Source organism: Cucumis sativus, chromosome 6, assembly GCF_000004075.3.
Source record: "Cucumis sativus cultivar 9930 chromosome 6, Cucumber_9930_V3, whole genome shotgun sequence".
Classification (NCBI taxonomy): domain Eukaryota; kingdom Viridiplantae; phylum Streptophyta; class Magnoliopsida; order Cucurbitales; family Cucurbitaceae; genus Cucumis; species Cucumis sativus.
This window is the reverse complement of record NC_026660.2, coordinates 19,849,636-19,876,929: the sequence shown is the minus strand read 5'-3', so window position 1 is coordinate 19,876,929 and position 27,294 is coordinate 19,849,636. Positions and strand designations below refer to the sequence as shown.

At 30.6% G+C, this 27,294-nt stretch overlaps 4 protein-coding genes across 5 annotated transcripts; 3 read left to right on the top strand and 1 right to left on the bottom strand.

Annotated features, from left to right (window-relative positions):
• Positions 1-7,207: 7,207 nt before the first annotated feature.
• LOC101212006 (phosphatidylinositol 4-kinase gamma 7) lies at positions 7,208-10,762 on the top strand. The gene is made up of 2 exons (XM_011659164.2): positions 7,208-7,538; positions 8,166-10,762. Exon 2 carries the CDS (start codon positions 8,441-8,443, stop codon positions 10,376-10,378), a length of 1,938 nt encoding a protein of 645 aa, XP_011657466.1. The 5' UTR covers positions 7,208-7,538; positions 8,166-8,440; the 3' UTR covers positions 10,379-10,762.
• Positions 10,763-12,337: 1,575 nt separating this feature from the next.
• LOC105435861 lies at positions 12,338-13,760 on the bottom strand. Of its 2 annotated transcripts, none has more exons than XM_031887271.1 (3): positions 13,512-13,760; positions 12,833-12,873; positions 12,338-12,719 (listed from the first exon to the last, which is right to left on the bottom strand). In XM_031887271.1, the coding sequence occupies exons 1-3, from the start codon at positions 13,591-13,593 to the stop codon at positions 12,438-12,440; spliced, it is 405 nt and encodes a 134-aa protein (XP_031743131.1). In that variant the 5' UTR covers positions 13,594-13,760; the 3' UTR covers positions 12,338-12,437. The 2 variants fall into 2 exon arrangements, with proteins under 2 accessions (XP_031743131.1, XP_031743130.1); XM_031887270.1 differs by having other exon boundaries at positions 12,833-12,876; positions 13,512-13,755.
• A 4,181-nt stretch (positions 13,761-17,941) lies between these two features.
• On the top strand, positions 17,942-20,898 carry LOC101220301 (alpha/beta hydrolase domain-containing protein 17C). Its single transcript, XM_004146752.3, has 7 exons — positions 17,942-18,328; positions 18,464-18,709; positions 19,168-19,204; positions 19,436-19,675; positions 19,776-19,823; positions 19,952-20,364; positions 20,635-20,898. The coding sequence occupies exons 1-7, from the start codon at positions 18,261-18,263 to the stop codon at positions 20,708-20,710; spliced, it is 1,128 nt and encodes a 375-aa protein (XP_004146800.1). The 5' UTR covers positions 17,942-18,260; the 3' UTR covers positions 20,711-20,898.
• A 1,353-nt stretch (positions 20,899-22,251) lies between these two features.
• On the top strand, positions 22,252-26,395 carry LOC101220530 (hydroxyproline O-arabinosyltransferase 3). The gene is made up of 9 exons (XM_011659162.2): positions 22,252-22,385; positions 23,317-23,939; positions 24,097-24,164; positions 24,265-24,466; positions 24,775-24,872; positions 24,980-25,049; positions 25,142-25,213; positions 25,336-25,449; positions 26,090-26,395. Exons 2-9 carry the CDS (start codon positions 23,523-23,525, stop codon positions 26,150-26,152), a joined length of 1,104 nt encoding a protein of 367 aa, XP_011657464.2. The 5' UTR covers positions 22,252-22,385; positions 23,317-23,522; the 3' UTR covers positions 26,153-26,395.
• Positions 26,396-27,294: the final 899 nt, after the last annotated feature.

Here is a 27,294-nt window from a genome sequence, read left to right as displayed (position 1 = left end):
TAGAAAAACAAACCTAATATTTAAACTGAGTGATTTTTAATGAGTAAATAACTTATTCATTTTTTAATATTTTTTTATTGTGAGTAAATAGTTATTGTTTGTTGTTATTTATAATTTCAGGAATGAATTAATAATTTAGTAAAATATTAATTTTTGTGAGGTGGCGGTGGGTCCCAATCGTTAAAATAAAAAGAAGAAAGAGTGGAGCGGATGCACGTCGATAAGAGTACGTGCGGGCACACATGATAAGAAAAATGCGCCGCGAAAACCGGAGGCTCAGCCCCCGTGGTAAAATCCCATGTGCGCGCACCCACTGGAATACCAATGACGTGTCATAATGTCCGTACATTCACAAGTTGTAGAATTTCTTTTGTCCCTTCCTTCCATTATTTCGGTACAATGAATTTGCTATTGCTTTCCCCCCCCCTTCCTTTTATTTATTTCATCATTACTATATTCGATTTTTCTTTATTAAATAATCACACATCTTTTTATACAAATTTAATCTTCTTTTTTTTTCCTTTTCCTTTTTTGAAATAATTAAAAATTATTTTCTTAATGTTCTATTTTTTCGCCTTTTTTTTATTTGAGTATAGTACGACTATATTTATAAAATTAGATGTATGTCGATCCAAGTATGTATCAAAATCTTAAAAGATTACACTTAAAACTTTGGTAAAAATAATAATTTAGTTCTTAAGTCATGTCATTGTTTAGTATAGTTTGAAGACGATAGTTATTAAATGTGTGATTGTAAAATATAAGTTATTTTAGAAAAAAAAATAAAAAGATACACACTCTATTTTAAACATTTTATTTTGATTAAAAATGGTTTAGTTAAAGAAACATTTTTTTTATAGGGATAATAATTGGATGGCTATAATAATAACATGTTTCCCATTCTCAATTCATAGCATAGTCAAATAAAAAAAGTAAAAGTGAGTGTGGGGTGGTGGATGTATGAGCTAATGTCATGTCAACCGTATCGTTTCATTCAAACACGATGTTAGTCAGTAGGTTTGTCTCATCATTCCTCATAATAGAGGAATGTTATGGTAAAAGTCGAGTAACTGGAAAGTAAAACATAATTTACCGTAGATGGTAAAACTTTTATCATAAAAGACAGGTTAATTATATATATTTTTTTATATTTACACATCTTTCTTCATCATCATCATCTTCTTCTTCTTTCTCCATCTTCTTCCATCTTTGATTCAAATCATCGTTTGTAAATTGTACTGTTCGGAAAAATATAAGTGTTGGGAGTATATTTATTAATACAGGTTAAAACTAAAAGTTTAGTGAACTATAGAAGGCTTATGAACGGTGATAAAAGCTTAGTTAAGTTGACAAATCAAAAGGGTGACGTGACCCATATGAAACCTAATGATAACTAATATAATGGAGATGCTAGAGGAGTAGCTAAAATGACCCATTAAAGAGTCTAGAAGTAGATAAGAGGACCCATGAGTAAACCTAGATGCTCATAGGATTCACAGTGGAGCTCGAGTGATCTATGAGAGAATTAAAATGCGGTGGCTAAAATAACAATATGAAGAGTTTAAAGGTAACTTCCACTAAAAAACACAATAAATCACGTGAAGGAATCTAGAAAAACGCATTGAGAATGTAAAAGTTCCATAGAGAACCTACTAAGACTTATGAGAGACCTAATTAGGAAACCTCAAAGTGAAAATAAGTTTCAAATTAAGCAAATTCTCCATGAAATGAACCACAAAGCAAAAAAGTTGAGAAGATGAGTAAGAAATGTACTTAAACATGGTTACAACCTAGTATGACTACCAAACCAATAATAATTTAACGATTTCTTAACTTCAAAGGAGAGAGTTATAAAGACACAAATTATCATATTCACATCACCAACTCATATAAATGATAAAAAATCAATCGTGTGTATATATATATATATATATTATTTTGTGTCAAGCTATTAAGAAAGTTGAGAGTTAAAAAAGTATGGATAGTTTGATATAAGAAAAAGAAGATGAGGAAGAAGGAAAGAATAAGCAAAGGACCTAATTTTTGTATTTGATTATGTGAAGAGATATAGGAAATGGGTATTTAAAATGGTAAGCAGATGAGCACGTGGAAGGATCATGGTGGGATGGGGTGTGGAATCAAGTCACGTGCATTCAGTTGCCAGATGGTAGGATTTGATTGGGTATAAGAGTAGAATAAATTAAAAGAAAAGAAAGAAAACGAACGGACCCCGGACCGAACTCAAAATAAAGCTGCTTCAAAACGCAACACAAATCTTAACCCACCACCAGCTTTTGTCCCCTCTTATTCGAATAAATAACGTTGATATATGACTGGTAGAAATCAATAGACATTTATTATCAATAAAATTTACCTCGACTATAATTGAAAAATGTTTCAAACCCAAGTAATTAACCAAAGAAATTATAGACTAAACATAGCCAAACCAAAGCCCAGTTATTCACAGCGTGAAGTCCCCAATTACAATCATACCCTCCACTTTCGCTTTTCTTATCGGTCAAAAATTCGTCTTTGACTATAAGGTCAAGATCCAACTAGAAATTTAAATACTGACATTTCTTTATTTCGTATTTATTAACAACTTAATTATTTAATTATGATTTTCAGTAACAGTGGCAAAATCAATTTAAAACAAAAATAAAAAATCGTTAAAAAAATTGCATGCCACGTAGATAACAATTTAAATCTTGTATTTAATTAGCCCATAATTAGTATAAAAAATAAATCATTTTGAAAAAGCAGAAGAAGCTTCCCAAATCCCACCGTCCATCGCGTAAAAATTAATTAATTAATTAAGTGAGTGAGTAAGATAAATCCAAAGATATAATTTTATTAATTTTATATTAAAAATAGTTTAATCCACAATTAATTAATTAGTACAACAAAATCCTTACAACTGATTAGTATTAAATTCAACACACGTATTTTAATTTGGTACAAATGTAAGGCTATCCATAATGTTTAATAAAATAAGTGAATGATATTAGTCTAAAGTAATTTTAAATCTATCTAATTAGTAACGAAAGAAATTAATATATTTTAATTAGATTTAAAATTATTCCAACTTGGAAGATTAAGATACTCAACTCTTCATTTAATTAAAAAAAAATTACGTTATAATGATCAGTAGCAAATACGTATAGTTTAATATATTTTTTTTATTACTTAAAATATTCCTACTAACTAGAGCTTGTTAGATTGCTGACCTCTTATGATTTTTTAAAAAAATTTGATACGACTTAAAAGTATGAAATTTATGACCGGCTTGCACGATACTATTATCTAATACCTTATGATATTACAAATTCAAATAATGTATACATTAATTTGTAATCCATTATGCAACTTGATTGAGCGTTGTCTTGTTTAGGTAATTTAATGGCATGTTATACATTGTCTTAATCAGATTTTGGGATATGTTAATCTAAGCATTTATTCCATGCGGTATAGTGTTTTGATTTGTGTATTTTTATGGTTGTTTATGCTATGATTGAGGATAGTAAATTGATTGTTAGCATTTAATACAACTTTATTTTAGAAACAAAAAAAAGAAAAATTATTGTAAATAACAAAACTACTAAAAGGTAACAAAATTTTAGATTTTAATCAAAGCTTGACGTTGATTGACATGGATATAGTTTACGCTTCTATCAATGTTTATGATTGATAAACTTTAGAAATTTGATATATTTTGTAAATATTGTTCGTTCAATTTAAAAACGAACGAGTAATGACAATATAGTCAACTTTTTTCACACAATTTACACATGCTTGCAATTCAATGGTATATACTAAAATAGAATTGGCAAATACCCTTTTGATTTTTGTCGAACATTTTTCTTAAATTTTAAATTTATATCTATTGGAATCGTAACGACCTATTCAACATTTTTAAAATCCACGAATATACTACGAATAAAATGGAATGTTTAAGGTTATGCAATAAAAAAAAAGTATATTAAAGACATATTACATATAAAATGAAAACCCTAATAACATATTAAACAATTAAATGATTTTTAAGGTTAAAAGAGAAACTTGAAATTTGAAGAACTTTTGATTGAATATGACATTTACATTGCTCTAAAATGTGAATTATGAGAGCAATTTATTTATTTATTGGAACAAAAATAGAAAAGTGTTTATAAAAGAACCCATTGATAAAGAAAACTAGTGGGTATTGTGGGATTTTTTGTGGTACAAAGTTTTGGTATAAATGAAGGGGCAGATGGAATTAAATGTCTCATAAAGCTAATAAAAGTCACAAAACCAACCCCACCAAAAGTGAACCCATTGGTCTTTTTTACTCATTTTGTTTCTAATTTTTGTGTAAGATTCTCAAGTAGGCTCCACTCACCTTTTCAGTTCTAAAATAGAAGCCTTTTGTTCTCTAAGTTTTAGAAATGTATTTTCTTTAGTTTTTTTTATAACTTTTAATTTTTAATTTATTTAGTCTCTAAATTTAATTATATGATGTTTGAGGTATTTTATATAGTTCTTTTTTTTTAAAGTTAATACATTATTTATAACAAAGAAAACCAACAAAATTTATCACGTTTTATTTTTTTTCACTAGGGATAAGTATTTTGTTAATGTTCTATTTTGGACTATTTTTCTATTTTAATATAACTTTTTAAATAATTAAATTGTATTTAAAATTGTGAAAGGAGTAGTGGGAATGAGATATTTTTTTAATATAAACTAGAGGTGTACAAAGTTGAACCCGAATAACTCGAACTACCCAACCCATATTATAAAGGTTAGGTTAGAATATGAGTTAGATTAGGTTAAAAAAATTAATTTTTTTGGGTTGGAGGTTGAAAAATTTAGTTCAACCAAACCCAACCTGAATTAATATAATATATAAATAAATAAAAATTATTTTAATAAAAAACAAATTAAAGGTATATAAATCTTGAATTTATTGTATGAAAGTTGGAATTATGTATGTTTGAAATTTAAATGTAACGATTTCAAATTTTTATAATCTTATAAACTAGAAAATGGGAAAAAAAAAATTATATACACAATCCGACAACCCAATCCAACCCAACCCATATATTTACGGGTTGGGTTGGGTTGAGTTAGAAATTAAATTCGGGTTATTCTGGTTGCCAACCCAACCCAACCCAGCCCGATTTCACTCCTAATATAAACTATCTATTTGAATTCATATGTCGTTTAATTATTTAAAATATAGTAATTTTTTTTCGTACAATAAAATACAATTTGCTAATATGTTTTCGCGTTTATTTTGGAAATGGTAACAAATAACACATAAAAAAGACCATTGATAATCTAGTATCGATTAAAATATTTAAGATTTATTTAAAATATTGATTTAAATTTAACATTTAAGAGTACAAACACTAAAATTGAAGGGTTCCTAATACACACGATCAAAATTCAAAATTTTATAACAAGAATTTGTCTATATTATTTATCATCTCAAACTTTGGAGTTTAGTACATTTGTAAATTTTAAAAAGTGTTGAATATGACAAGATTTATTAAACACAGTTGATTTTAATCATTTATTAGGTCAGAATTCAAAGACTATGCTAGATATGTTTTTAAAAATTTAAATTAAATCAATACAAACTTAAAAATCTTGGGACTACACTTGTAATTTAGCTGATAAATTACTTATAATCATAGTTACCCTATAAATTTTTTTCATAAAGGTAAGCTTTGTTTTAACAAAAGAAAAATGGAAGTCATTGTCTAGAGATTGTCCAAAGTAAAAGGGTTGAAAAGATTCTAACATTGACTATGAATTAAAGAACATACAATGACGCCAACAATGGTTGAAGGAGCAAGTAACATGCTAAAATACTAATAGTAATTTAGAAGATTGAATGGAGTAATTGGTCGTTGCAAGAGCGATGGAAGATGCTGAACTCTCGTATCACCGTTTACTAATTCAATTTGAAACAACGATTGTAAATTTAGTAATCAATGTAATTATAACTAAGACATATACGACATCAACTAAAAAAATTAGAAGTTTGAATCATTCAACTTAAACACGATGTTGATCTTAAAATAATTATAAAAATTGACGATTTCAACGATAATTATTACATATTAGATTGTTTATATTTTTTTTTAACCTTATGGCCACTTTCTTAATAAATATGATCAAAATGTCAAAAAAAAAAGTAAAGTGAGAAAAAAGTTAAAGCAAAGTCAAGTTCAAGAAAGAAAAATAACATATAAAATTAGAAAGAAAAAAAAAAAAAGAAGGAGAAAATGAAATCTCTACCCAATTTTAGGGTATGGTAAATAAAAATAAAATTTAAAAAACAGAAACGAGTTTTTGAAAACATCTTTCTAATTCAAAATGCCATCTTATTATTAAAATAATAAAAAATAAAAACCTTTCAGATGATTTTAAAATTTAAAAATGGAATATCATTTTATGATAAAATGAACTATTTTTATTTTACAAAATACTTATTAATATTTATGAACAATATTGATATATTATTTATATTTGGTCCCAATTTACCTTCATTTACGTTTTATATTTATCTATAATCTATTACTAATAGAATTTAATTATCCTGTATGAAATTTAGGACCAAATACAAATAATATACACATTTGTGAATATTAACTTAAAATATACATAGCAAAATTGATAATAATAAAATTTTTAAATTATATCAATAATAGATAATGAAAGATATTGATATACTTTTATTAGTATCGTGATAAACTGTGATAAAATTTGAATATTTGTTTATTTTATATTTTTGAGAAAGTAAGGCATATAGATATAACAAATATTAAACTTAGGAATTCAAAAATAAAATAATATAGATTTGAATGACGTTGAAAAGTTAACGGAAGGGCAGGGTCAAATCCGTAAAAGAGCAAGTGAAAATAGAAAAATGAAATTGAAAAACTTCCGTAATATTAAAATAATTAATACGTGTAATCACCTGATTCATGGAAAGATTAACATAAAGAAAGGGAAAAAAATCCCGTGCTATTCGCTGACACCCAACATACTAAAGACCCATTCGGCAATGGGGCCCACGACCACTTCATTCATCCAATCCACTTACCCCACGTTTCACTCTCTCCACCTCCTTCTCGGTCCCACAACCGATTCATCCGACGGCCCAGATTCTCCCTCCCTTCTCCGCCGGCCCCATTCTTTTTCTTGTTCTCGAGTCTTCGAATCACGAAGCACAATTCAGACAAGAGAGAAAGAGAGAGAATTTCTGATTCTAAGTTTCTAACTAGAGTTTGTGGATTTAACCCTTGCTTTGCCGCCTTAGGTTGAAGAGACGACCTTGAAGAACCGGACCAAGAAGAAGAAGATACAGTACTTTGCTTCATTGCACTACTTACACGGAGGACCAAGAATAGGGAAGGTTCTGTTTGTGTTGTGAGCGAAGAATTTTTCCACCATTTTTTATGACTGGACCTTCTTATTTCTTCTTGGATTCTCTTTGATTGAATCAGACGCATTCATTTCTCTGTCTTTCTCTCAGATCTTTACTTTCAGTGAGTTTCTCCTTCTGATTATCTTCTTTTCAGTTTGTTTTATCGGTTCGAATTTCTGGATCTGAGGAATAATTGTTTTTTTTTCTTTTCTTTTTTGTGGCTGCATTGCGTGTGAGATGATATATTGGCATTATGGTTGTTTTTAATTCTTTCTTCTTAAGTTTTTTCAGAGAGCAATCTGGACTCATGTCCAATTTATTGAAATAAGTGAGCCGCAATTTATGCGTTTTCTTTACTCTGCCTCCATTGCATTTAATTTTGAAGTAAATTAGCTTTTCACGAGGACTTGGTATGGTGTATCTTAGCTAACGGGGATCTAGAAACTTAGAAAGGAAAAATATATTGATCTGTGAACTTTTATATGGACTAATTCAATGGAACTTTAGCTGAATTGTTTTTGTTTCTTGCCACTGAGTTTGAAACAATCTATTTAGATAGGTTAGTCTTTTGCCTTATTTCCTCAAAACAATCAGATTTTTTTTTTTTAATAAAAAAGTTGTTCTACTGTTGTAAATACAGGGGGCTTTCAGGTACCCTAATTTATATATGGTCGGGGTTTATTTGTCATGAATTAACTTCTTTCTTTGGTTATCTTTCAATAGATCTAATATTGGGCTTCTTTGACAGATTCGGTTCTGCATATCCCGTTCAATGGGTAAGTAGGTTTAACATAAAGTCTTCGGCCTCTGTTGCTGGTTTCTTGCGGGCATTCCGTCACTGAGAATCTTTAGTGGGATTTCCTTATTGCATCGAGCAATTAATGATTTTTCAGGTACAAGAATTTGTTGTAGCACATTCAGCATCGGCTATAGAGTTGGGCGCTTTTCTGGGGGAGAAGGATCTCTCTTCCATTGCCTCCTCTTTTGCCTGCTGCCGACACTGTCTGTGCTCATTTGTAATTAATGCATCGTAAATTAGATAGCCCTGTCCAGACGCAGATGGCAGTGGCAGCAGCTTTTAAGAGTCCACTCAGTGGAGAGTATGGCGGGAGCAAGAGGATGGAAGGAAAACAACCTACAGGGAGGAGAAGAGTCTTTGTGCAAACCGACACTGGTTGTGTCCTTGGGATGGAATTGGATCGGAGTGACAATGCTCATACTGTGAAGAGGAGGTTGCAGATTGCGCTTAATGTACCAACTGATGAGAGCTCTTTGACATTTGGAGATATGGTGCTCAAGAACGACCTCAGTGCTGTACGTAATGATTCTCCTCTTCTTCTTACACGAAACATTCTGCACAGAAGCTCGTCGACTCCTTGTCTCTCACCAACCGGAAGGGATATTCAACAAAGAGACCAAAGTGGCCCTATTGAGATATTGGGGCATTCTAATCGCTTTGTTAGGACAAAACAACTGGTTGGTGAGATTATAAAAGCTATTAAAATTGGTGTCGATCCTATTCCTGTTCATAGTGGACTTGGTGGTGCATACTATTTCAGAAATAACAGAGGTGAGAGCGTTGCGATTGTGAAGCCTACAGATGAAGAACCTTTTGCACCAAACAACCCGAAAGGGTTTGTTGGTAAAGCTCTTGGTCAACCTGGGTTAAAACGATCAGTGCGTGTTGGGGAGACTGGATTTCGCGAGGTTGCAGCCTATCTTCTTGATTATGATCATTTTGCTAACGTGCCTCACACTGCCTTGGTGAAGATTACTCACTCGATCTTCAATGTCAATGATGGAGTAAATGGTAACATGCCTCCAAGTAAGAAGAAGCTGATTAGCAAGATTGCGTCATTTCAAGAATTCATACCGCATGATTTTGATGCCAGTGATCACGGAACTTCCAGCTTCCCAGTAGTGGCTGTGCACCGTATAGGCATTCTAGACATTAGAGTTTTTAACACAGATAGGCATGCTGGAAATCTTTTAGTTAGGAAACTTGATGGTGTTGGGAGGTTTGGTCAAGTGGAGCTCATTCCTATTGATCATGGACTCTGCCTTCCAGAAACGCTAGAGGACCCATATTTTGAGTGGATTCACTGGCCACAGGCATCAATTCCGTTTTCAGAGGATGAGCTCAAGTATATCAAAGATCTCAATCCATTTAAAGACAGTGAGATGCTGAGGATGGAACTCCCCATGATTCGTGAGGCTTGTCTCAGGGTTTTGGTTCTCTGCACTATCTTCCTGAAGGAAGCTGCTGCCTTTGGTCTTTGTCTTGCTGAGATTGGCGAGATGATGACTCGAGAGTTTCGTAGCGGAGAGGAGGATCCCAGTGAACTGGAACTTATATGCATGGAGGCTAGGCAGCTAATCGAAGAGAAGGAGATCTATTCCCCTCGGGCTGATTTAGGTGATGAAGAATTTCAGTTTGAAATTGACTGCGACGTGGAGGAATCGGATTTTAGCCAAGAGATAGAGGCAGATGATTTTTACCCAACAACACCATTCCCCTTCAGTGTCGGTAGTGGTATACATGGACGTTTTCCTCTTCGTAAACTGGAGGAAAGCATTGAGGAAGAAAACGACGAGGAAGACGAGCGAGGAGGGGGCTTCACCAATCTGTTGTCCTCTGAAAGGATTCCAACTATTTCAAAGCTTTCCATGTCACTGAAGAATACCAGTCTAGGTGAGAAGAATAAGAAGCATAGCAACTACTTCGGAACAAGACCTGACAATGGATACATGATGACCAATACATCCTCCGGACACCGAAGTGCAAATGAACAGCTTCCAGCTAGTGTAACATTTGTGAAGCTAGCTGATATGAATGAAGATTCATGGTCATTGTTCTTAGACAAGTTTCAAGAGCTACTTCACCCAGCATTTGCCAAACGAAAATCTGCTACTCTAGGTCAGAGACAGAGGCAGAGGCTTGGTACTTCTTGCCAATTTTGAGATTGAGCAACCACCAACCTTGCTGTTCTATATCATTAGAAAGTTGATCGATGAATTCAGCAAAGGGGTTTTTTAATTTCTCTCCGAGAGATTACATTTAGAAGATCAGGGTGAGTCAGTACTACTACTGCTACTGCTTAGGTAGTCTCTAATGTAAATATTGTAGCATCTCAACTTAGTAGATTTGGTTGTAGTATTTTCTTTTTTCTTTCTTCAAAATTACTTTGTTCTTCTAGCTGTTCTACTACCACCTTGTTATATAAATAACTTTTAGAATAAATGTTAAGAGGAAATTATGTAAACAAGAAGAGGGAGATGTTGCCAGTTTTTATTTATATATTGCCTCCTAATGTTCTTCCACTGCTTAAGAAATGTGATTTTGGTCAAGCTGTGCATATGTTTGTCAGTTTATTATTTGAATTTGATACTGATGTTGGTTAAATCCAACAAAATCTTATAAAAGATTTCAAATCACATGGAGAAACATTGAAAAAGGAGCAAAATGGTTGAGGAGACCAGCCAAGACGGTGGTTAGAAATGATTCGATTACATTAAGCCATGATTTTCTGAAAAACATTCATAGTCATAATTTTGTTGTTTCTTCCCTTTTTTATTTGATAGATTTGACTCAAGAGAGAGGGAAAAAATAAAAACTCTCAAACATCTCAATGAAACTAGATGATCATATATTTATTAAATTTACTTCTATCTATTGTTTAATTTTTTTAGTTGAAGATTTAACGTAGCTATGTCCTTTATGGACTATAATATCAAATCAAAACCTCTAAATTATTTTGATATCAAATCAAAACCTTTAAATTATTTTGATGTCCTTCATGATGTACTTTTAAGGGTGATTCAAGTTTTTTTTTTTTTTTTTTTTTTTTTTTTTTTTTTTTTTATCTAAATTGATTCATTATAATAAGCAAAAAAAAAAAAAAGATCGAATTTAAGATGTATTGAAAGTTTATAAAATGAAATAGAAAAAAAAAAACAAAGTATAAGATAAAAATGGTATTTATACAAAATTATAGTTATTACTATTCAAGGTTATATAACAAAGATGGTCTTTTATGTGTATATCTCCCAAAAGGAGAAACTTGCTTATATATTGGGGATTTCTCAAATTTAAAAAAAGAAAAAGGAAAGTCTCTATCACAAATAAAATCGATGTAAAATCAACGTTTATGCCTATTTAGTACTAGTTAACGAGATTTCAAAACCTCTTAGTTCTCAATACATTTATACATATATACGTGTATTAATTAAACTAAGTTTTTGTTGTGGTTTTAAGTCTATTTAGTTGAGAAAATATTAGAGTACAAGTTAGACGACCACGTAGGTCGGATTCAAAATTTTTATATTTTATATGTACACAGATAAAGAGAGAAAGAGAGAGGGTTTTGTAAGTATATAGTTGCAAATTAGTATTTTTGGGCTGAAAAATGTACAACAATATTGGGCCTCGAATATACAATAATGTGCAATATATTTGACCTAAATTCATCAACATTGTCTGTCCTGCAATGCATGCATGCCAATATTCACCTTTCATTACAAACTAACAATTCACATATAAAAGAAAAAACTAATTCTATAGCAAACTTTATTTTAGTCATTCAAAATGTTCATGATAACCATTATATTATGCATATAAATTTACTTTATGTCTAATTAGATTCCAACGAAGAATAAAATCTCATAAAATAACACTTAAAATTGCCATTAAAATTATAAAATTACAACCTCAAATACATCTAATAACTCTCTACATAAGTAAGAACAACACTTTTACTATTACAAGAGATAGAAACAGAATCTCCTCGAACGTTTATGCTCTATGCAAGCAAATTTTGATTATAAATGAGTAAAAACCCCAAGAAAAAAAAAAAAACTTTAGCTTAATTTGTTGATTACATATTATAATATATATAGTGGAACTCATATATATGACATATATTATTATAAGAAGATAGGAAAATTGGATATATATATTTAACATGCATAAAAACAAGAACTTTTAAGAACCAAAAGCTTCAATACTTTTTTTTTTTGGGAATCAATTATGTTTTGGTGGGTGATGCATATAAGTCAAATAATCAGCATTATTATAAACAACTGTTGACCCACTAATTCCCATTTTCTTTGTTTCTAAACTTGAAACCTCCTTCTTCTTATTCTTCTTTTTGCCATTTTCTTCATTGGAAGCACTTGAAAAAACCATATTTGAAATCTTCTCTTTAGACCCATTCTTTCCAAAGCTTTTGCTATTCTCCATTTCCATGAACTCTTTCGCTGCTCCTAATCTTCTTCCTCCAATGTTATTGTTCCTCAGAAGTTCCTAAACAGAGTTTAAAAAGAAAAAAGAAAAACTGTTACTGAATTATATAAATTGATTAATAATGTGTTTAGTATGATGAAGATTTTGTGTGTATGGTGTTTATGTTTACTTACCATTTTGAGTGAACCAACCCTATCTTCAGCTACATCTTTGTCTTCTACAAAAAAAAAAAAAAAAAAAAAAAAAAAACTCACACTACAAGAAAATACATCAATTATACGTACAAAAATCGTTAAAGGATTATAAAATGCAACATTTTTTACTATAACACATAGGTTAAGTTGCAAATCTAGTCCTTGTCATTTGGAAAAAGTTAAAATTTTCTTCTTACGATTTGATAAAGTTTTTAGAAAAACACTAAATATACGAGAATTTTAACTAGCTATAGAGATTATTTATATAGTTTTTCGAAACTGTGAGTACTAAAATTTAACTTGACTTAAATTCTAACTTTGTTTTCTCCAAAAATATACCATCTGATGAATCTGTAAATGAACCAATAACATACGAAAAAAACCACCCCTATCAACTAGAATATATAGCGTAAACGAAAGCTCAAATATTCCCTTGAAAATTTGCCTATCATTGCATGCAATAAATATTATATTGCATAAACATAGAAAGAGAAGTTGTTCTAAATGATAAAATTGTTTAACATATTTAAAAAATATAACAAAATTTTAGTTTATTTAGGGAGAGTTCATTAATTCCCACCCTATTTGAGAAATAGTTGAAAAGAAATATATTAAAAGAGAGAGATGAATGAATAATAATAGAGAGAGAGAGAGAGACCTTGTTGATGAAACTTGATGATGGAGAGTGATGTAACAGGAAGAACAACCAACAAAAAGCAAGCAAACCTAAGAAAGGCCATAAGAGATGAATCTTCGAAAAGAAAAAGAAACGAGAAGAGTTTGTGTAAAGAAAAAAGAACTAATGGTGAGAGCAAGAAATCAGAAGAGGAGTTTTTAATTAGGGTTTTGTAGTTTAGGGTTTGTTTGTTTGTGGAAAGGAGTTTTAGAAGAAGACAATGAAGAGATATATATAGAAAGAAAGAAAAAAAGTGAAGAGTAGGGGTAGGGTTTTGAGTCAAATCTATGGGACTTTTGTCTCTCCAACATCCCTCTGTTTTTTCATGCTTTGAAATTCTAAAATCTTATGCACATTCAACTGATCATTTCCATAACATTGTTTAGAAAATCTCACTTTTTAATTCTTTTTTTGTTATATATATTCTATTGGCATCAACGTTGATGCAAACCCCATTTGTCCCTTTAAAACAACTTTGTTTGATATTTCGACTTTGAGTTTGATTTTCATTTCAAAATGAGTGTATAAATGTCAAAATTTGAATATATAACTTAATAAAAACTTGAAAGTAAAAGTGTATTGAAAAACCGAAAAGGAAAAATCTTGAGAGGTGGTATTTCGAGTAGGTTTACTACATGCGAATGTAGCAAATTTTTACATATAATAGATTCCTTTTTTGCATAGTTTTTCTTCAAATTTAGAGTTTTTCATGCAAATTCTTGTGTTCTTAGTAGAAGTGAGAGATATTTTTTCTAACGGTTCAGTGATGAAAACTGATTTTACATTAAATGATTACTAAAAGTTAACGTGGAAAGGAAGGAGATTTATATGTATATAATATTGATGGTATGCCCTTTGTCTAACGTTGTGGGATGAACGAGGGGGAAGCCATTTTTATGGATCCAAACAAACTTGGGAATGGTCTTTCAATTCTAACCCTAACTTAGGTTTTCAACGCCCTCTCTCTCTCTCTCTCTATTTTATTTTTTCAATGCCAAACTTTTACTTTTATTATATATCTCTATATACATTATTATTATTTCTTGGCATTTGTATCTTTTATATATATAAAATATGTATTTAATTTCAACATGTTTCCCCTTCCCCCTCCTCTTTTTTGTTACATTTTGAGACAATCCAAACATTTTGTACCATATTGCTCAATTTAACATAGTTTTTTTTCTTTATTGGTTTTGACATATATGTATGCATGCTTCAATTAAACGATCAATTTTTGTAAGTATAGCAATTAATATCATTTTTCTAAACTTTGTTTGAGAAAATATAATTGATGAAGCTTTTAATTTCTAAATTGTTATAAAAATTTAAACAATTATTTATTGAGATTAGACTTGAAAGTAGTCTATTTGCAGTCGATATAATTCTTACACATATGTAAATTATGCATGACAATATATCATATTAATAAAATGGATGATTAATTAGAATTGGCGCAATGGATCATTTTCAAATGAAATATTCTTAATTGAGAGACTAAGTTAATTAGGGATTTGATTGATGAAATTATAAACCTTACAGGGTTGTGTTTATCCAAACAAAATGTAATTAGAAAGCATAAGTTGAAACATGTTTCAAAGATTAAATTGATATAATTTTTAATTTTTAATTGATAGAACTCCCAAAAATCAACCAAAAAAAATATATAACCCCACACACAAATATATATATATATATAAAACTTCAAATATATAGTGGAAGTTTAGGGTTTCCAACTTCCAAGATGGCTTTGAATTTGGAGGAAGAGGCAAAAGGAAAGGCTACCCACTGCCTCTAAATTCTTCCTAAATGGCTTGAAAATTTGAGCTTTCACTTTTCTATGTCTTCTAATTCCTTATAGTTTATAACAACAAGGGAAAAGAATCCCATTACCTATGTAAATGTGTGTATTGTAATTTCCATGATTCACTATGCATTGATGCATTAGTTAAATTCAAAACATTTACGTTGTTGAGTTATTTTAACATCCAATGTGGGTGAACATATTTGAATCTCTTCCACCTTCTTAATTGAAGAGTATATGACTTAACCTAATTGATGGAATTCTGGTGGAAGATATAATAAATGCCATAGCATAGCATGAAGGGTACAAGTTAGATTTTGTACACTTGAAATCAATAAATGTTCACAAAATTATTAGACTTTTGAAGGAATGAATGTTAGGCTTAATTTCAATTTTCAATTTGAAAAATAGAATATTATAATTAATTATTGTGATTTAATTTCATTTTTTTCTCTCTTTGATTTTAATTCATATTTTGGACACATTAATTAAGCCATATTTGATAATTATTTCATTAAATATTATTTTCTTTCCCTCCCAACATTATATTCATTTTTACAAACGTAGAAACTTATTAGATGGAAACATCAAAACTTAAAAACTTTTTGTATATTTTATACACCAAATTAAACCCATGTAGAGCCAACAACCCATATATATATACACTAACTAAACTTATTTCTAGGTGATCTCCACCCATATGCTTTTTAATTATAAACAACATCTTAATATCTTTTTTGAGAAAAGTGATTTAACTTATTAAAACATCAACTAGCAAATTAAATATATAATAAGTTTATAAACATACTTATCATAATAAACTTAATGAGGAATGATTATTGTATTTATATATCATAGGGACATCAATATAGTTATTGATCTCTTCACTCTCTTTTTAATAGAATCATAGACCTAAATCAAACATTTGATTTCTTTTTTCTTTAAGTCAAGATACTATAGATTATTATTCTAACAAATAAATAAAATAAGATGAATAAGTAGCTTTAATTATTATTATTATATATAAATATTTAGAGACAAACTTGATCTCATTATTTGGAATAATTATTTACTAAAAGATACCATTTTTCTCCTCACCTTTGAAATTTATTATAATTTTAGTTCTCATACCCTCCCAAATTTAAATTGCAGTCCTAGTTAAATCTAGTTAATTTTTTATTGAAATCAATTAATTAAATAAATCACAATAATCTTAATACAAAGAAGCATAATATGTGAATAAATTTTTAAAATTTATTGTAAAAATTCTAATAGAAAATTAAAAAAAAGTCTACAATCAACTAGTAGTAGACGAGACTAAATTTAAGATTTATTAAAAAAGATTAAACTAAAACTGAATATAAAAAATATATTTAACCAAAATTGAAGAAACTATAAAGTATAGAGACCAAAATGATATTTTAACCCATCGAGTAAAATAAAGGTACTTTTACCTATAAAATAGTAACATATGGAAGTGGAACCAAAATATCATCAATTGCCTTTCTTTTTCCCCAAAAAGCTAAAGTTTATAGGGTGGTCGATTGATGTCTCCCCTACCCATTTAATTCCTTTAAAAGAGCAATGCATTCATTATATAAGCAACCAAATAAGAAGAGTCTATAGAGTGTGTATATATATGTAACCAAGACAAGGCAATGAAAGTAACTATCAACGTAATTATATATGGTAGTTCAAATTTAAGATCACGAGCAATACAAATGTGTGTGGATCAGTTTATATTTTGTAAAGCTAACATTTATGTGTGTTACGTATATAATTTATAGAAAATTTGTCACACCCACATTTAGTTAGTCTTTAAATTTACTAACGAAGGTGATGGTAAATTTTCAAATGGGTAATATATTCTTTCAAACTTTTTGAATTACTTGGGTGGAGCTCATAAAGACAAGTCAAGATGAATATATATATAGACATTATTGTTTATTAGGTAAAGGTATAATGTTTTCATGAAATAATGTGAGATAGATATGTCCCCTTCTTTTACTTTTTTTGTGTAATGATCTTTTATATGCATTATTGACTGTCTCCATTTCTCTTTTGCCCCTTTTTTTTGTTTTCTCATCAATGCATAATTGGAAATGCCATATGAAATTAATTAATCAAAACAAGGATGATTAATTTTGGAAAATAGTGAAGCTAATTAACTAAGAAACACTTTAGGTCTGAAAAATTATTTTAGAATATATAAAAAACCTTTTTTAAAATAGTAAAATAAATTATAGTAAATTTTTTTAATTCTATCAACGAGTAATTTTATTTTTTAAGTTTAAATTGAGAGCGGAGAAATTCAAACCACAATCGTGTTTGGTACATTATTGTTGAGTTCTTGTTAGCCTTAAAGTGAATTCTAATGTTAAAGTGTGTATTATTATTTTTCCTAGCTACTGCTCAATGTTCCTATTGTATGTTTGTCCTCCAAAAACCACACAACCCTATAAATCCAAAATTGAATATCCTCTTACTATTGTTATTAATATCATTTAATGGTATAATGTAGATATTGAATCAAATGGCAAAATCCCTTTGTAAGATATATATATATTGAATTAGTGGAGTAAAATCACATCATTCGATTTAATTCCTTAAACGACAAGACCCCAACTTTGATCTTTAATTTAGAGGGACCCCTTCCTCCTCCAATAACTCTCAAATTCAAATTCAAATCTTTTTCTCTTTTAGAAAAAACAAAAGAATTAATATGGATTCAAACATGGCCTCTTTTGATCTCAATTTCTTTCTCATTGATCACTTCACCGCCGCTAATCACTCTTCTTAATTCTCTTTAAAATACACTCACCCCCACATAAATTTCCCCTCAAAATTCCTAATATTTTCTTCATCATGAGCATCAATTGTTCTACCACCAAAAATTGATCATAATTCTAGCTTGGATCCATCTTTTCTCAATGGGGTCAGCAGCTTCCTCAATGGCGGCCAAGTTTGCATTCTTCCCACCCGATCCCCCATCTTACAGGTTAACAGAAGTCCTAACACAGAACCACCTTCTGTTTAGTTTTGATACAGTGAAGTATAACTTTTTTGCTATATAAGTTGATGAGTAGTACTTACGTACAGATTATAAATATTGTATTTTTTGTGTTTCTATTAGTGTGTACCTCGACGAGGAGGAGGTGGGGAAATTGAGGATGTCGAATGTGGAGGAGAGAGAAAATGTGGATGTGTTGAAGGTGAAGACAAGGAGAGGGAATGAGATTGTGGGAATGTATGTGAAGAATAACTCTTCTTGTTGTTCTTCATTGACAATGCTTTATTCTCATGGAAATGCTGCAGATCTTGGCCAGATTTATCAACTTCTCTTTCAACTTAGTCTTCATTTGGGTGTCAACATTATGGGGTTAGTTAATTATACCCTCGAACTCTCCAATTTTAGTACTTTTACCATTTACACATAAGTCTAATTTTTACATTTATTCTAAAGCTTAAGAGTTCATTTTAGTTCTTTTAGAAGTTTAAGAGATAATTGTTGTTATAATTAAAAATTTAAGTAAGATGAATGCAATCCATTTGCAACTATTTTTTTTCTCCATTTTCCTTGGTCTTGATTTGACACATTATTTTCTAGTGTTGATTCATATACTATACATGAATGAAAATGAATTGAATTGAGTTGACAGTCGATTTTGAAATTGAATTGACTTGATTTTGAGTTATTGGAAATGGGTTTTTATTAGGTATATTAAAAACTATTTTTCATAATGATTATTTTTAAACGGTTATATACATATTGTATACATAATTACCATTAAATGTTAGGAAATTCTAAAGTGTGTTTTTATGGTATGTTATATGTAGGTATGATTATTCTGGGTATGGACAGTCGTCTGGAAAGGTATGTTTATACAGCAATAATAGAAAGCATTTAATTTGTGATTTTTATCCCTTCAGCAGCCATCTCCAAATTTAAAGTTTCTTTTGGTTAAATTATTAAAGTTACTTTTAGTAATCCATACATAAAAAATACAAAATCAAATAACCTTCACTTAGTAGAATACAAGTTTTTAAGTTTGAATTGGTGATTTAAGAGGGAAACGATGAACGTTTGGGCTGGGTTTGGTTATAGGCAAGTGAAGAAGACACGTATGCGGACATAGAAGCAGCGTACAAATGCTTACAAGAAACGTACGGAGTAAAAGAAGAGGAAATCATTCTGTACGGACAATCAGTGGGTAGTGGCCCCACTTTAGAACTTGCCACACGGCTGCCGGCGGCCACAGCCGTCGTCCTCCACTCCCCTATTCTCTCCGGCCTCCGTGTTCTCTACCCTCCTCTCAGAAAAACTTTCTGGTTTGACATTTACAAGGTTTCCCTTTCTTTTTCTTTACAACTTTGAATGTGATTGAATTCATCACATGCATGACAAGTCTAAGTAATCCTGGTTTTGTTTTGTTTTGTTGTTGCAGAACATTGACAAGATTCCACTCATTGATTGTCCAGTTTTAGTGATTCATGTGAGTATATGCATGTTCTGCCAAGTTATAAGTTTATAGTTTTGCAGTTTGTTAATTTAAACACGGTATTAAGTAGGGGTTTCATGTTGAAAAGTAAATAATAATAATTTTGTTATTTGTTATTTTAGGGAACTGAGGATGAGGTTGTGGATTGTTCCCATGGAAGGCAACTGTGGGAGTTGTGCAAAGACAAGTATGAACCTTTGTGGCTGAAAGGAGGGAACCATTGTGACTTGGAACTTTTTCCACAATACTTAACTCATCTTCGTAACTTCATTTCTGCTGTACAAAAACTACATCGTCCTCTAAAAAACAACAACCATAAACAACGTCTCATTAATAATCCACACCAAATTGATCAAAGAACTCCCAGTTCTAGAGTTAGCAATAGTAGTAGTAGTAGCAGTCGTTTTGAGAAATCAAGACGTCCAAGCATTGATTACAAGCTCAAGGAGGTCAACATCGACAAGTCGAGGAACAGCACGGATCGGTTGTTGAAGTCGAGAAACAACTCAGAAAAACCGAGAAATAGCTTTGATCGGTGAGCCCCTCTACTTTAAATATAACATCTCCAAACATATATATAGTTATATTGGACTGCGAAATGTAGTCTATCAATAATATTCCCAGAGAAGAACAAATAATCTATGTATTATGCTTTAGCATTGCAGTTGTTCTTTGATCTGAAACGATATTTTTTCATATCATAATATTTTTTCCTCTTCTATCTTTTTTGTCTGAAAAATAATGCATCTAAAATTGGTAGAATATTATTCGAATGTGATATATTAATCAAAGTGATGTATGACAGGTTGGGAGATATAGTTAGGTCAATTGGATTGTGCAACGTCGTAGATTGTTTGAAGCATCCAACGGCACAAACATGAGATATGTGAAGACGAAAATGTAAATGTTCTTTCATTTTCATTTGTTGTTTGGATTCATGTATATTTCTAATAGCTTTTTTGTCTTAATTAAGATGTCTATTGGGTCAATTTTCCTAATTAATAAACATCAAATAAGAAGAAAAACATCACTTTCGTTAAATGTTAGTACATTTTTTATTGTATCAATTTTTTATGTACCGAGTTCAGTCGTCTAAGAATAATTTGATGTGATAAATTTTTTCTTCATTTTTTAAAATATTTTTTAATCAATGATACACTAAACTCAAATTTAATTTCTTTTATATTCGATGAAGTAAATTCTTAATGATCCAACAATCAGTCCCATTAAAAACAATTTTTAAAATTTTGTAAATGTAACTCGTGGAATTGAAAATATACCATTTATAGCTTAAAAAAAGATTAGAAATTATAAAGAACGAAACAAAATAATTTAAAATACAGAAATTAAAATAATATTTTGAAAAGAGAGTGTTCACGAAATTAGTGACCATTTCATGCATAGATTTGAAGTTTGGATTAGGAGAAAAGGAAAACAAAATAAATGAAATAAAGAGTTCCTACTAGAAATTAAAAAGAAAAATACTCCAATGCATACTCTACTCGACTACACCTATTTTGTATACTAATGGAAATAAAACTCACTGGAACAAAATTCATTATACTCAATTTATTTTACATGAATATTTGATTTATTTTGCTATTTTTATGATCTTTTAATAAAAAAATATATGGAAGAGTAATGACAAAAAAGAAAAGAAAAAAAACCATAATTTAAATACTGATTAGTACACAAACCATTACGGGAAATCGAAAATTTGACAGACGGAAACCTAAATTTAGAAAACTAAATATTATTTCAGTTTTAGGCAAATTCGTATAGAAAATGAATATTTCTCTTTGTTCTTTTTTTTTTCTTTTAAGAAAATATTTCTCATTCATTACTAAAAAGTTTGATAAATCCACAAAAACTCTACCAATAATAAATAAGTTAACCATCACATATCTTTTTTAAATTATGATCTAATATCAAGTTCATTTAAGGATGAGGATGATATGATAATGATATTAAATTGCAAAGCTTAATTCGATTTCAATCATAATTTATTATTGATAGCAATGGAGAATTGCTGTAGATAGAAAAAAAAATGAACATTTTACAAATATATGAACCAATTTAGATATGATTTTGCTTTTAGTATTCTCTTTTTGAAATTTATGGTAACTTTTCTTCAACTTCTATAGTACGATTTCTAAAATTTTGTTCTTTTTGTTATACTCTAAACCATCTATTGCTACTAGAAGTTATCATCTATAGAGTCTATCATAGTTAGATTCGACCGTATTTATCATTTTTTTAAAATATTATTATATACTAAATCACGAGCTTTTCTCTATTTGTAGTATAGTTAAATGAGGTAAAGTAAATATGACTTGTAAATATTTTGAAATGTTTTAAATTTAAAAAATAATTATAAAATATGAAGTTAATTATGATTAAATTAAATAGAGGAAAAGGCAGAAGTAATGAACGTTCACGAAGAGTGTCCGCACGGTACGCACAATACTCAATTTTTATTTTCCAGATCTCTCTGTTTGTTCTCGATTCCAACACGACACCCATTTCTTCTTCCCCGACTCCCTCATGTTCTTCAAGGTTTAACTTCTCTTCATGTGAAAACATTTCATAATTTTCATAATTTTTTATTTCTATGCTTGTATTTTCGATCAATGCCACCAACACCACCTGTAATTCACCCCCTTTTCCTCTGCTTTTGATCCTTTATTCTGTTTTCTCCTGTTGTTTTTCTTGCACCTTGATCGTTGACTTTTTCTGGGCTTCTTTGTTGGTTAATGATGGATTGTTTTTGCAGGATTCTTAAGTCAATGCTCAATTCTTTTGATTTTCCCCCCACCCTTTTGCCCATTTTTGTGATTTGCATCTTTCTGAAGAATGAAGTGTTTCATCCACCATTAAGATCTCTTTTGTTAGTTTCTGTACTGTTTCTGCATTCTGACTTTGATGTTGAAGGTTGTGTATGAAATGTGATGTTTTGAGTCTAGAAATTCACAATAGCTTAGATCTTTAAGAGTTATGAAGATGCCCTGAATTGTTAAGGAGTGTTTGTTATGTTCCTTTCTCCAATTTTTTCCCTTTTTTTTTTCGGGGGGGGGGGGGGGGGGGGGAGGGGGGAGTTATATCTGTAGAAGAAAGTTGCATTCTAGAGCAGAACTCCCACAATTATGTTTCATTTCAAGATTTTACTAGACCATCATTTCTTTCGGATATTCCATTTTGAACTTGAAGCAGTCACTATAGGTTGTTTTTTTCTTTTTATGATGCTAACTTGAAATATGATTGTGGCTTTCACAGCGAGGTTAATATATCAAGATCACTTCACCTAATAATGGCTGTTGTTGCAGAATAGTACCATTCTCTAACCTTGATTATGTCAAGGAGATTTTTTTTTTCTTGCCATCATATATTGATGATAGCTCTTTCTTCTGTGTGGTTTTGAACTAGAATATCATTGATTGCTTTGCTATAAAATGATGTGGAATCCCTCCTTTATTCTTTTTGTGGGCAGTGAAATGAACTTCCGTGGCAATCAAACTCTTCTTCTCAAGTTAAATACTGTAAAGGAGGTCCATTTTGTTGCTCCTGTTGCTTGTATTTGAAAGAAAGAGAAAGGTTTCATGGATTTTTTGTGGTTTCCCATGCTACTATAGTTCAGGAAACTCATCCTATAATGAATTTTGGAAGTCCTTGATTTGGATCTCAAAAATATCTACTATGATTGGGAGGAAGAATACTGGACAGGCTTCCCCACTATTTCTGGTCCTCTTGGCTCTTACCTTCTGCTTTGTAACTTATAATTTGGTGACGGCTATTATTCAGTATGGATCTGTGGGAAGGGAAGTTGGACATGACTCATATAATCATTTATCTACTGATCCCATCATTGAAATGCCGGAGAAGGTGAAAAGAAAGAAGACAAAGTCACCTTTTCATGTTGCTTTGACAGCGACTGACGCTCCTTACAGCAAATGGCAGTGTCGTATTATGTATTACTGGTACAAGAAGAAAAAAAATTTGCCTCAATCTGAGATGGGAGGGTTCACTCGTATTTTACATTCGGGAAAACCAGATAACTTAATGGATGAAATTCCTACTATGGTGGTAGATCCTCTTCCTGCTGGTATGGACCGGGTGAGATTTCTTTGCACATCCTTCTTTGTCTTCATTTAACTCAGTTATTGTTACTTTGGATGTACTCATTGTTTCTTTCTCATGAACTGTAATGTCTTGTTTTCAAATGTGTAGGATTCTTTTTCGTATTTCATTAAACTCTATATTCTGTTCTCAGGGCTACATTGTCTTGAACAGACCGTGGGCATTTGTGCAGTGGCTGGAAAAGGCTACAATAGAGGAAGAGTGAGAATTTTATGTAAAATCATTGAAGTATAGAACTCTTAATAAATATTGCTATTTGAATTCTTAAGTATCTTATTCTTTTTGTTTTCTTTTGTTGTAGATATATACTAATGGCAGAACCAGATCATATATTTGTTAATCCGCTTCCTAATTTATCTGATGGAGGTTATCCAGCTGCCTTTCCATTTTTCTACATCAAACCAGATCAAAATCATAAAATTCTGAGAAAGTTTTTCCCTGAGGAATATGGTCCCGTAAATAATATCGATCCAATTGGCAACTCCCCTGTAATTATTAGGAAGGTGATTTCTCTCAAAATTAAGACCTGGATTAAGATTAATATTGCGGGCAGGCATAACGACATTTTCCTGCATAACGCAAAATGGATGTGGAAATTTATGGCACTTCTCTTTTATTAAGAAATCTTAGTATACCGAGTTAGCGATCACATTACGAGTCACGACTATTTTTAACATTTCATTTCTTACCCTCTTATAATTTTTGGTAAAATCTTTTCCCTGTTGTCATTTCTGTATTCACCAATAAAAGGCTATTTTCTTTGTACGTTGACCTTTATTGTTCGATGTGCTAACTGGGTTCTGTTTATCAGGATTTGATTGAAAAGATTGCGCCAACCTGGATGAATATTTCATTGAAGATGAAAGAGGATCCAGAGGCAGATAAAATTTTTGGATGGGTGCTAGAAATGTAAGTTTTGGAAAAAGAAACCTTTTGTCTTCTCTTCTATATTAGACCACTCTAGAAAATCCAAAAATCTCTAGTGAAATGTCTTCTGAAGCTCCCTTTTTTCTTAGGTATGCTTATGCAGTTGCTTCTGCTTTGCACGGTGTGCAACATGTTCTTCGGAAAGATTTTATGTTGCAGGTATGACCTACTTCAATTCTAAAATGATGGATAGCTTCTTCTACATATCGAAACCAATCTTGAGATTTTCTTTTTCTTTTCTAATTGGTCAGCCACCATGGGACTTGGCCATTGGTAGAAAGTTCATTATACATTATACTTATGGATGTGACTACAACTTAAAGGTGGATTTTCTTAGCCTTCGTTCCTTCTTTTCAATTTTCGGAGTGCAAACATCTGGCATGGATATCTGATCATTTCTATTGTTTATGTCATTTCATGAACTCTCTTACCTGAAAATTATCAGGGGGAATTGACGTATGGTAAAATTGGTGAGTGGCGATTTGACAAGAGGTCGCATTTACGTGGACCTCCACCGAAAAACATACCTTTACCCCCTCGAGGAGTTCCTGAAAGTGTGGTATGTTTCCCGAAAACCACTCCCCTTGTCTTCCTCTATTGCCATTTACTGTTTTGAAATGAGGGTCCTGCATGATTCTACCTAAGCACAGTTTCTGAAGAGACTCAGTTTTTCTTTTTTTCTTTTTGGTTTGTTTCAAACTTCATTTTCTTGTTTAGTGCCAAGAGAAGCATGGATTTTGTTGCTGATCTTTGACTATTTCTTTGAGTCACTAATTTACACTGTGTCCTATTTCAACAGAATCAGGTTAAGTTTGTCAGTGTTGTTGTTGTTTAACCTTTCAACCGTTCAAATATGATTCTTATCGTGGTATGAGCAAATATGTAGCTTAATCATAACATGGGTAAGAACTTAGTGTAGAAATCATGTTTGGCCATACGAGTAAACAAGAAAATGCATAAAACGAAGAAACCCTGCCGAATAATGCATGTTCCTTATAGATTTCTGCTATATCTGGTTCCCAAAAGAATGAATAGCCTAAGAAGGACAAATACTTAAGCGTCTTGCACGTATCAAATACTAGGACACATACTAAACACTTTATAATCATATAAATGCATAAACATTGAATTTCCTTCTCTATCTCTTGTTTTTGGTATCATAAGCTTATATCAGCTTTGGTTGTTTCCATATGTTGCAGATAACCTTGGTAAAGATGGTGAATGAAGCAACTGCAAATCTTCCAAATTGGGAGGCAACATAGTTAGTTTATAGGATAAATAATGTCATATTTTATGTGTTTGAAAAGTCCTGTTCTCCATTAATATCACATCTTACAAATTTCAGTATACACAAACCCTAGCTTGGTTTTGAACCTCTCTTTCTTTTTTTAGTTTTAATTATTGGGATTTTAGAGAGGGGGAATAGTAAAAAGAAAAGGCTTTGAGTAATTTTGGAGTTGGTTCAGCATATACAAACCAATTTTGAATCATTCTCTTATTCTAAACCCTTCTTCTTTTTTTCTTATTTCATTTATTTGTTATCTAATGAAGCAATTGAATTAGTGAGGCCCTAAGTTGAATATGTATATATATCTTTGAAGGCAACTTGGAAGTTGGAAATTGAAAAAGTCAACGAAATCAAATGGATTTAGTTAATTTGTTTGAAAAATTAATTAATGTTTGTATTATATTTAACTTATAGAATATAGAAACATTGATGTCCACTAATTCTTCTTCTTCTTCTTCTTCTTTAATTAATGAAATGTACCAAAATACCATGAATGAAAAATAAAGATACTTCCATTTTATCATATAAAAAAAATGAAGAACAGTGTTGTATTAGATGATTTTGAAATTTTAGTATCCAAATAAATGATTTGTGGAAATTGTGGTGAAAATTGATGTGAAAAAACTATATGAACAAAAAGAATTCAACTTGCATTAACAAAAGAATGTCTCCTTTAACATTAACAAAAGAAGAAAAGAAGATTTTATTTATTTATTTATAATTTGATAGGTTCAGATATTGTTCCCCATGTTGTTGTGTATGTGTGTAAGAGAGTACAACTATTACAAGTTTCATTAAATAACACACTACAATTATTATTCAATCCCCACAATTCATCCACATTCTCTACATTTATTTTTCTTTGATAGAATCCACATTCTCTACAGATAGATAGAAATTAGCTCTAATCTAAATTGTGCAACTCTTTTTTCTTTTATATAACCCAAATAGATCTTAGTTCGATTCAAACTTCACAACTTTATAGATTGTTGCATAACTGGAACTTGTTAATAGAAATGGAATAGGTGAATGAATGAGATTCTTTTGAAAATGGAAAAGAGACAATCAAAGGAAGATTGGGGAACATAAGAAAGTTTTAAGACTCTTTTTGTTTTT

What these genes read in the sequence shown, in the direction of transcription:
- LOC101220530 (XM_011659162.2), top strand. Translation starts at nt 23,523, where the DNA reads ATGATTGGGAGGAAGAATACTGGACAGGCTTCCCCACTATTTCTGGTC. An exon ending in CCCCTGTAATTATTAGGAAG is followed by an intron (nt 24,467 to 24,774) that starts GTGATTTCTCTC and finishes TCTGTTTATCAG; the next exon opens with GATTTGATTGAAAAGATTGC. An exon ending in GAGGAGTTCCTGAAAGTGTG is followed by an intron (nt 25,450 to 26,089) that starts GTATGTTTCCCG and finishes CATATGTTGCAG; the next exon opens with ATAACCTTGGTAAAGATGGT.
- LOC105435861 (XM_031887270.1), bottom strand. Translation starts at nt 13,593, where the DNA reads ATGGCCTTTCTTAGGTTTGCTTGCTTTTTGTTGGTTGTTCTTCCTGTT. An exon ending in CATCAAGTTTCATCAACAAG is followed by an intron (nt 12,877 to 13,511) that starts GTCTCTCTCTCT and finishes TTTTTTTTGTAG; the next exon opens with AAGACAAAGATGTAGCTGAA. An exon ending in GGGTTGGTTCACTCAAAATG is followed by an intron (nt 12,720 to 12,832) that starts GTAAGTAAACAT and finishes AACTCTGTTTAG; the next exon opens with GAACTTCTGAGGAACAATAA.
- LOC101220301 (XM_004146752.3), top strand. Translation starts at nt 18,261, where the DNA reads ATGGGGTCAGCAGCTTCCTCAATGGCGGCCAAGTTTGCATTCTTCCCA. An exon ending in ATGGACAGTCGTCTGGAAAG is followed by an intron (nt 19,205 to 19,435) that starts GTATGTTTATAC and finishes GTTTGGTTATAG; the next exon opens with GCAAGTGAAGAAGACACGTA. An exon ending in TCTGGTTTGACATTTACAAG is followed by an intron (nt 19,676 to 19,775) that starts GTTTCCCTTTCT and finishes TTGTTGTTGCAG; the next exon opens with AACATTGACAAGATTCCACT.
- LOC101212006 (XM_011659164.2), top strand. Translation starts at nt 8,441, where the DNA reads ATGCATCGTAAATTAGATAGCCCTGTCCAGACGCAGATGGCAGTGGCA.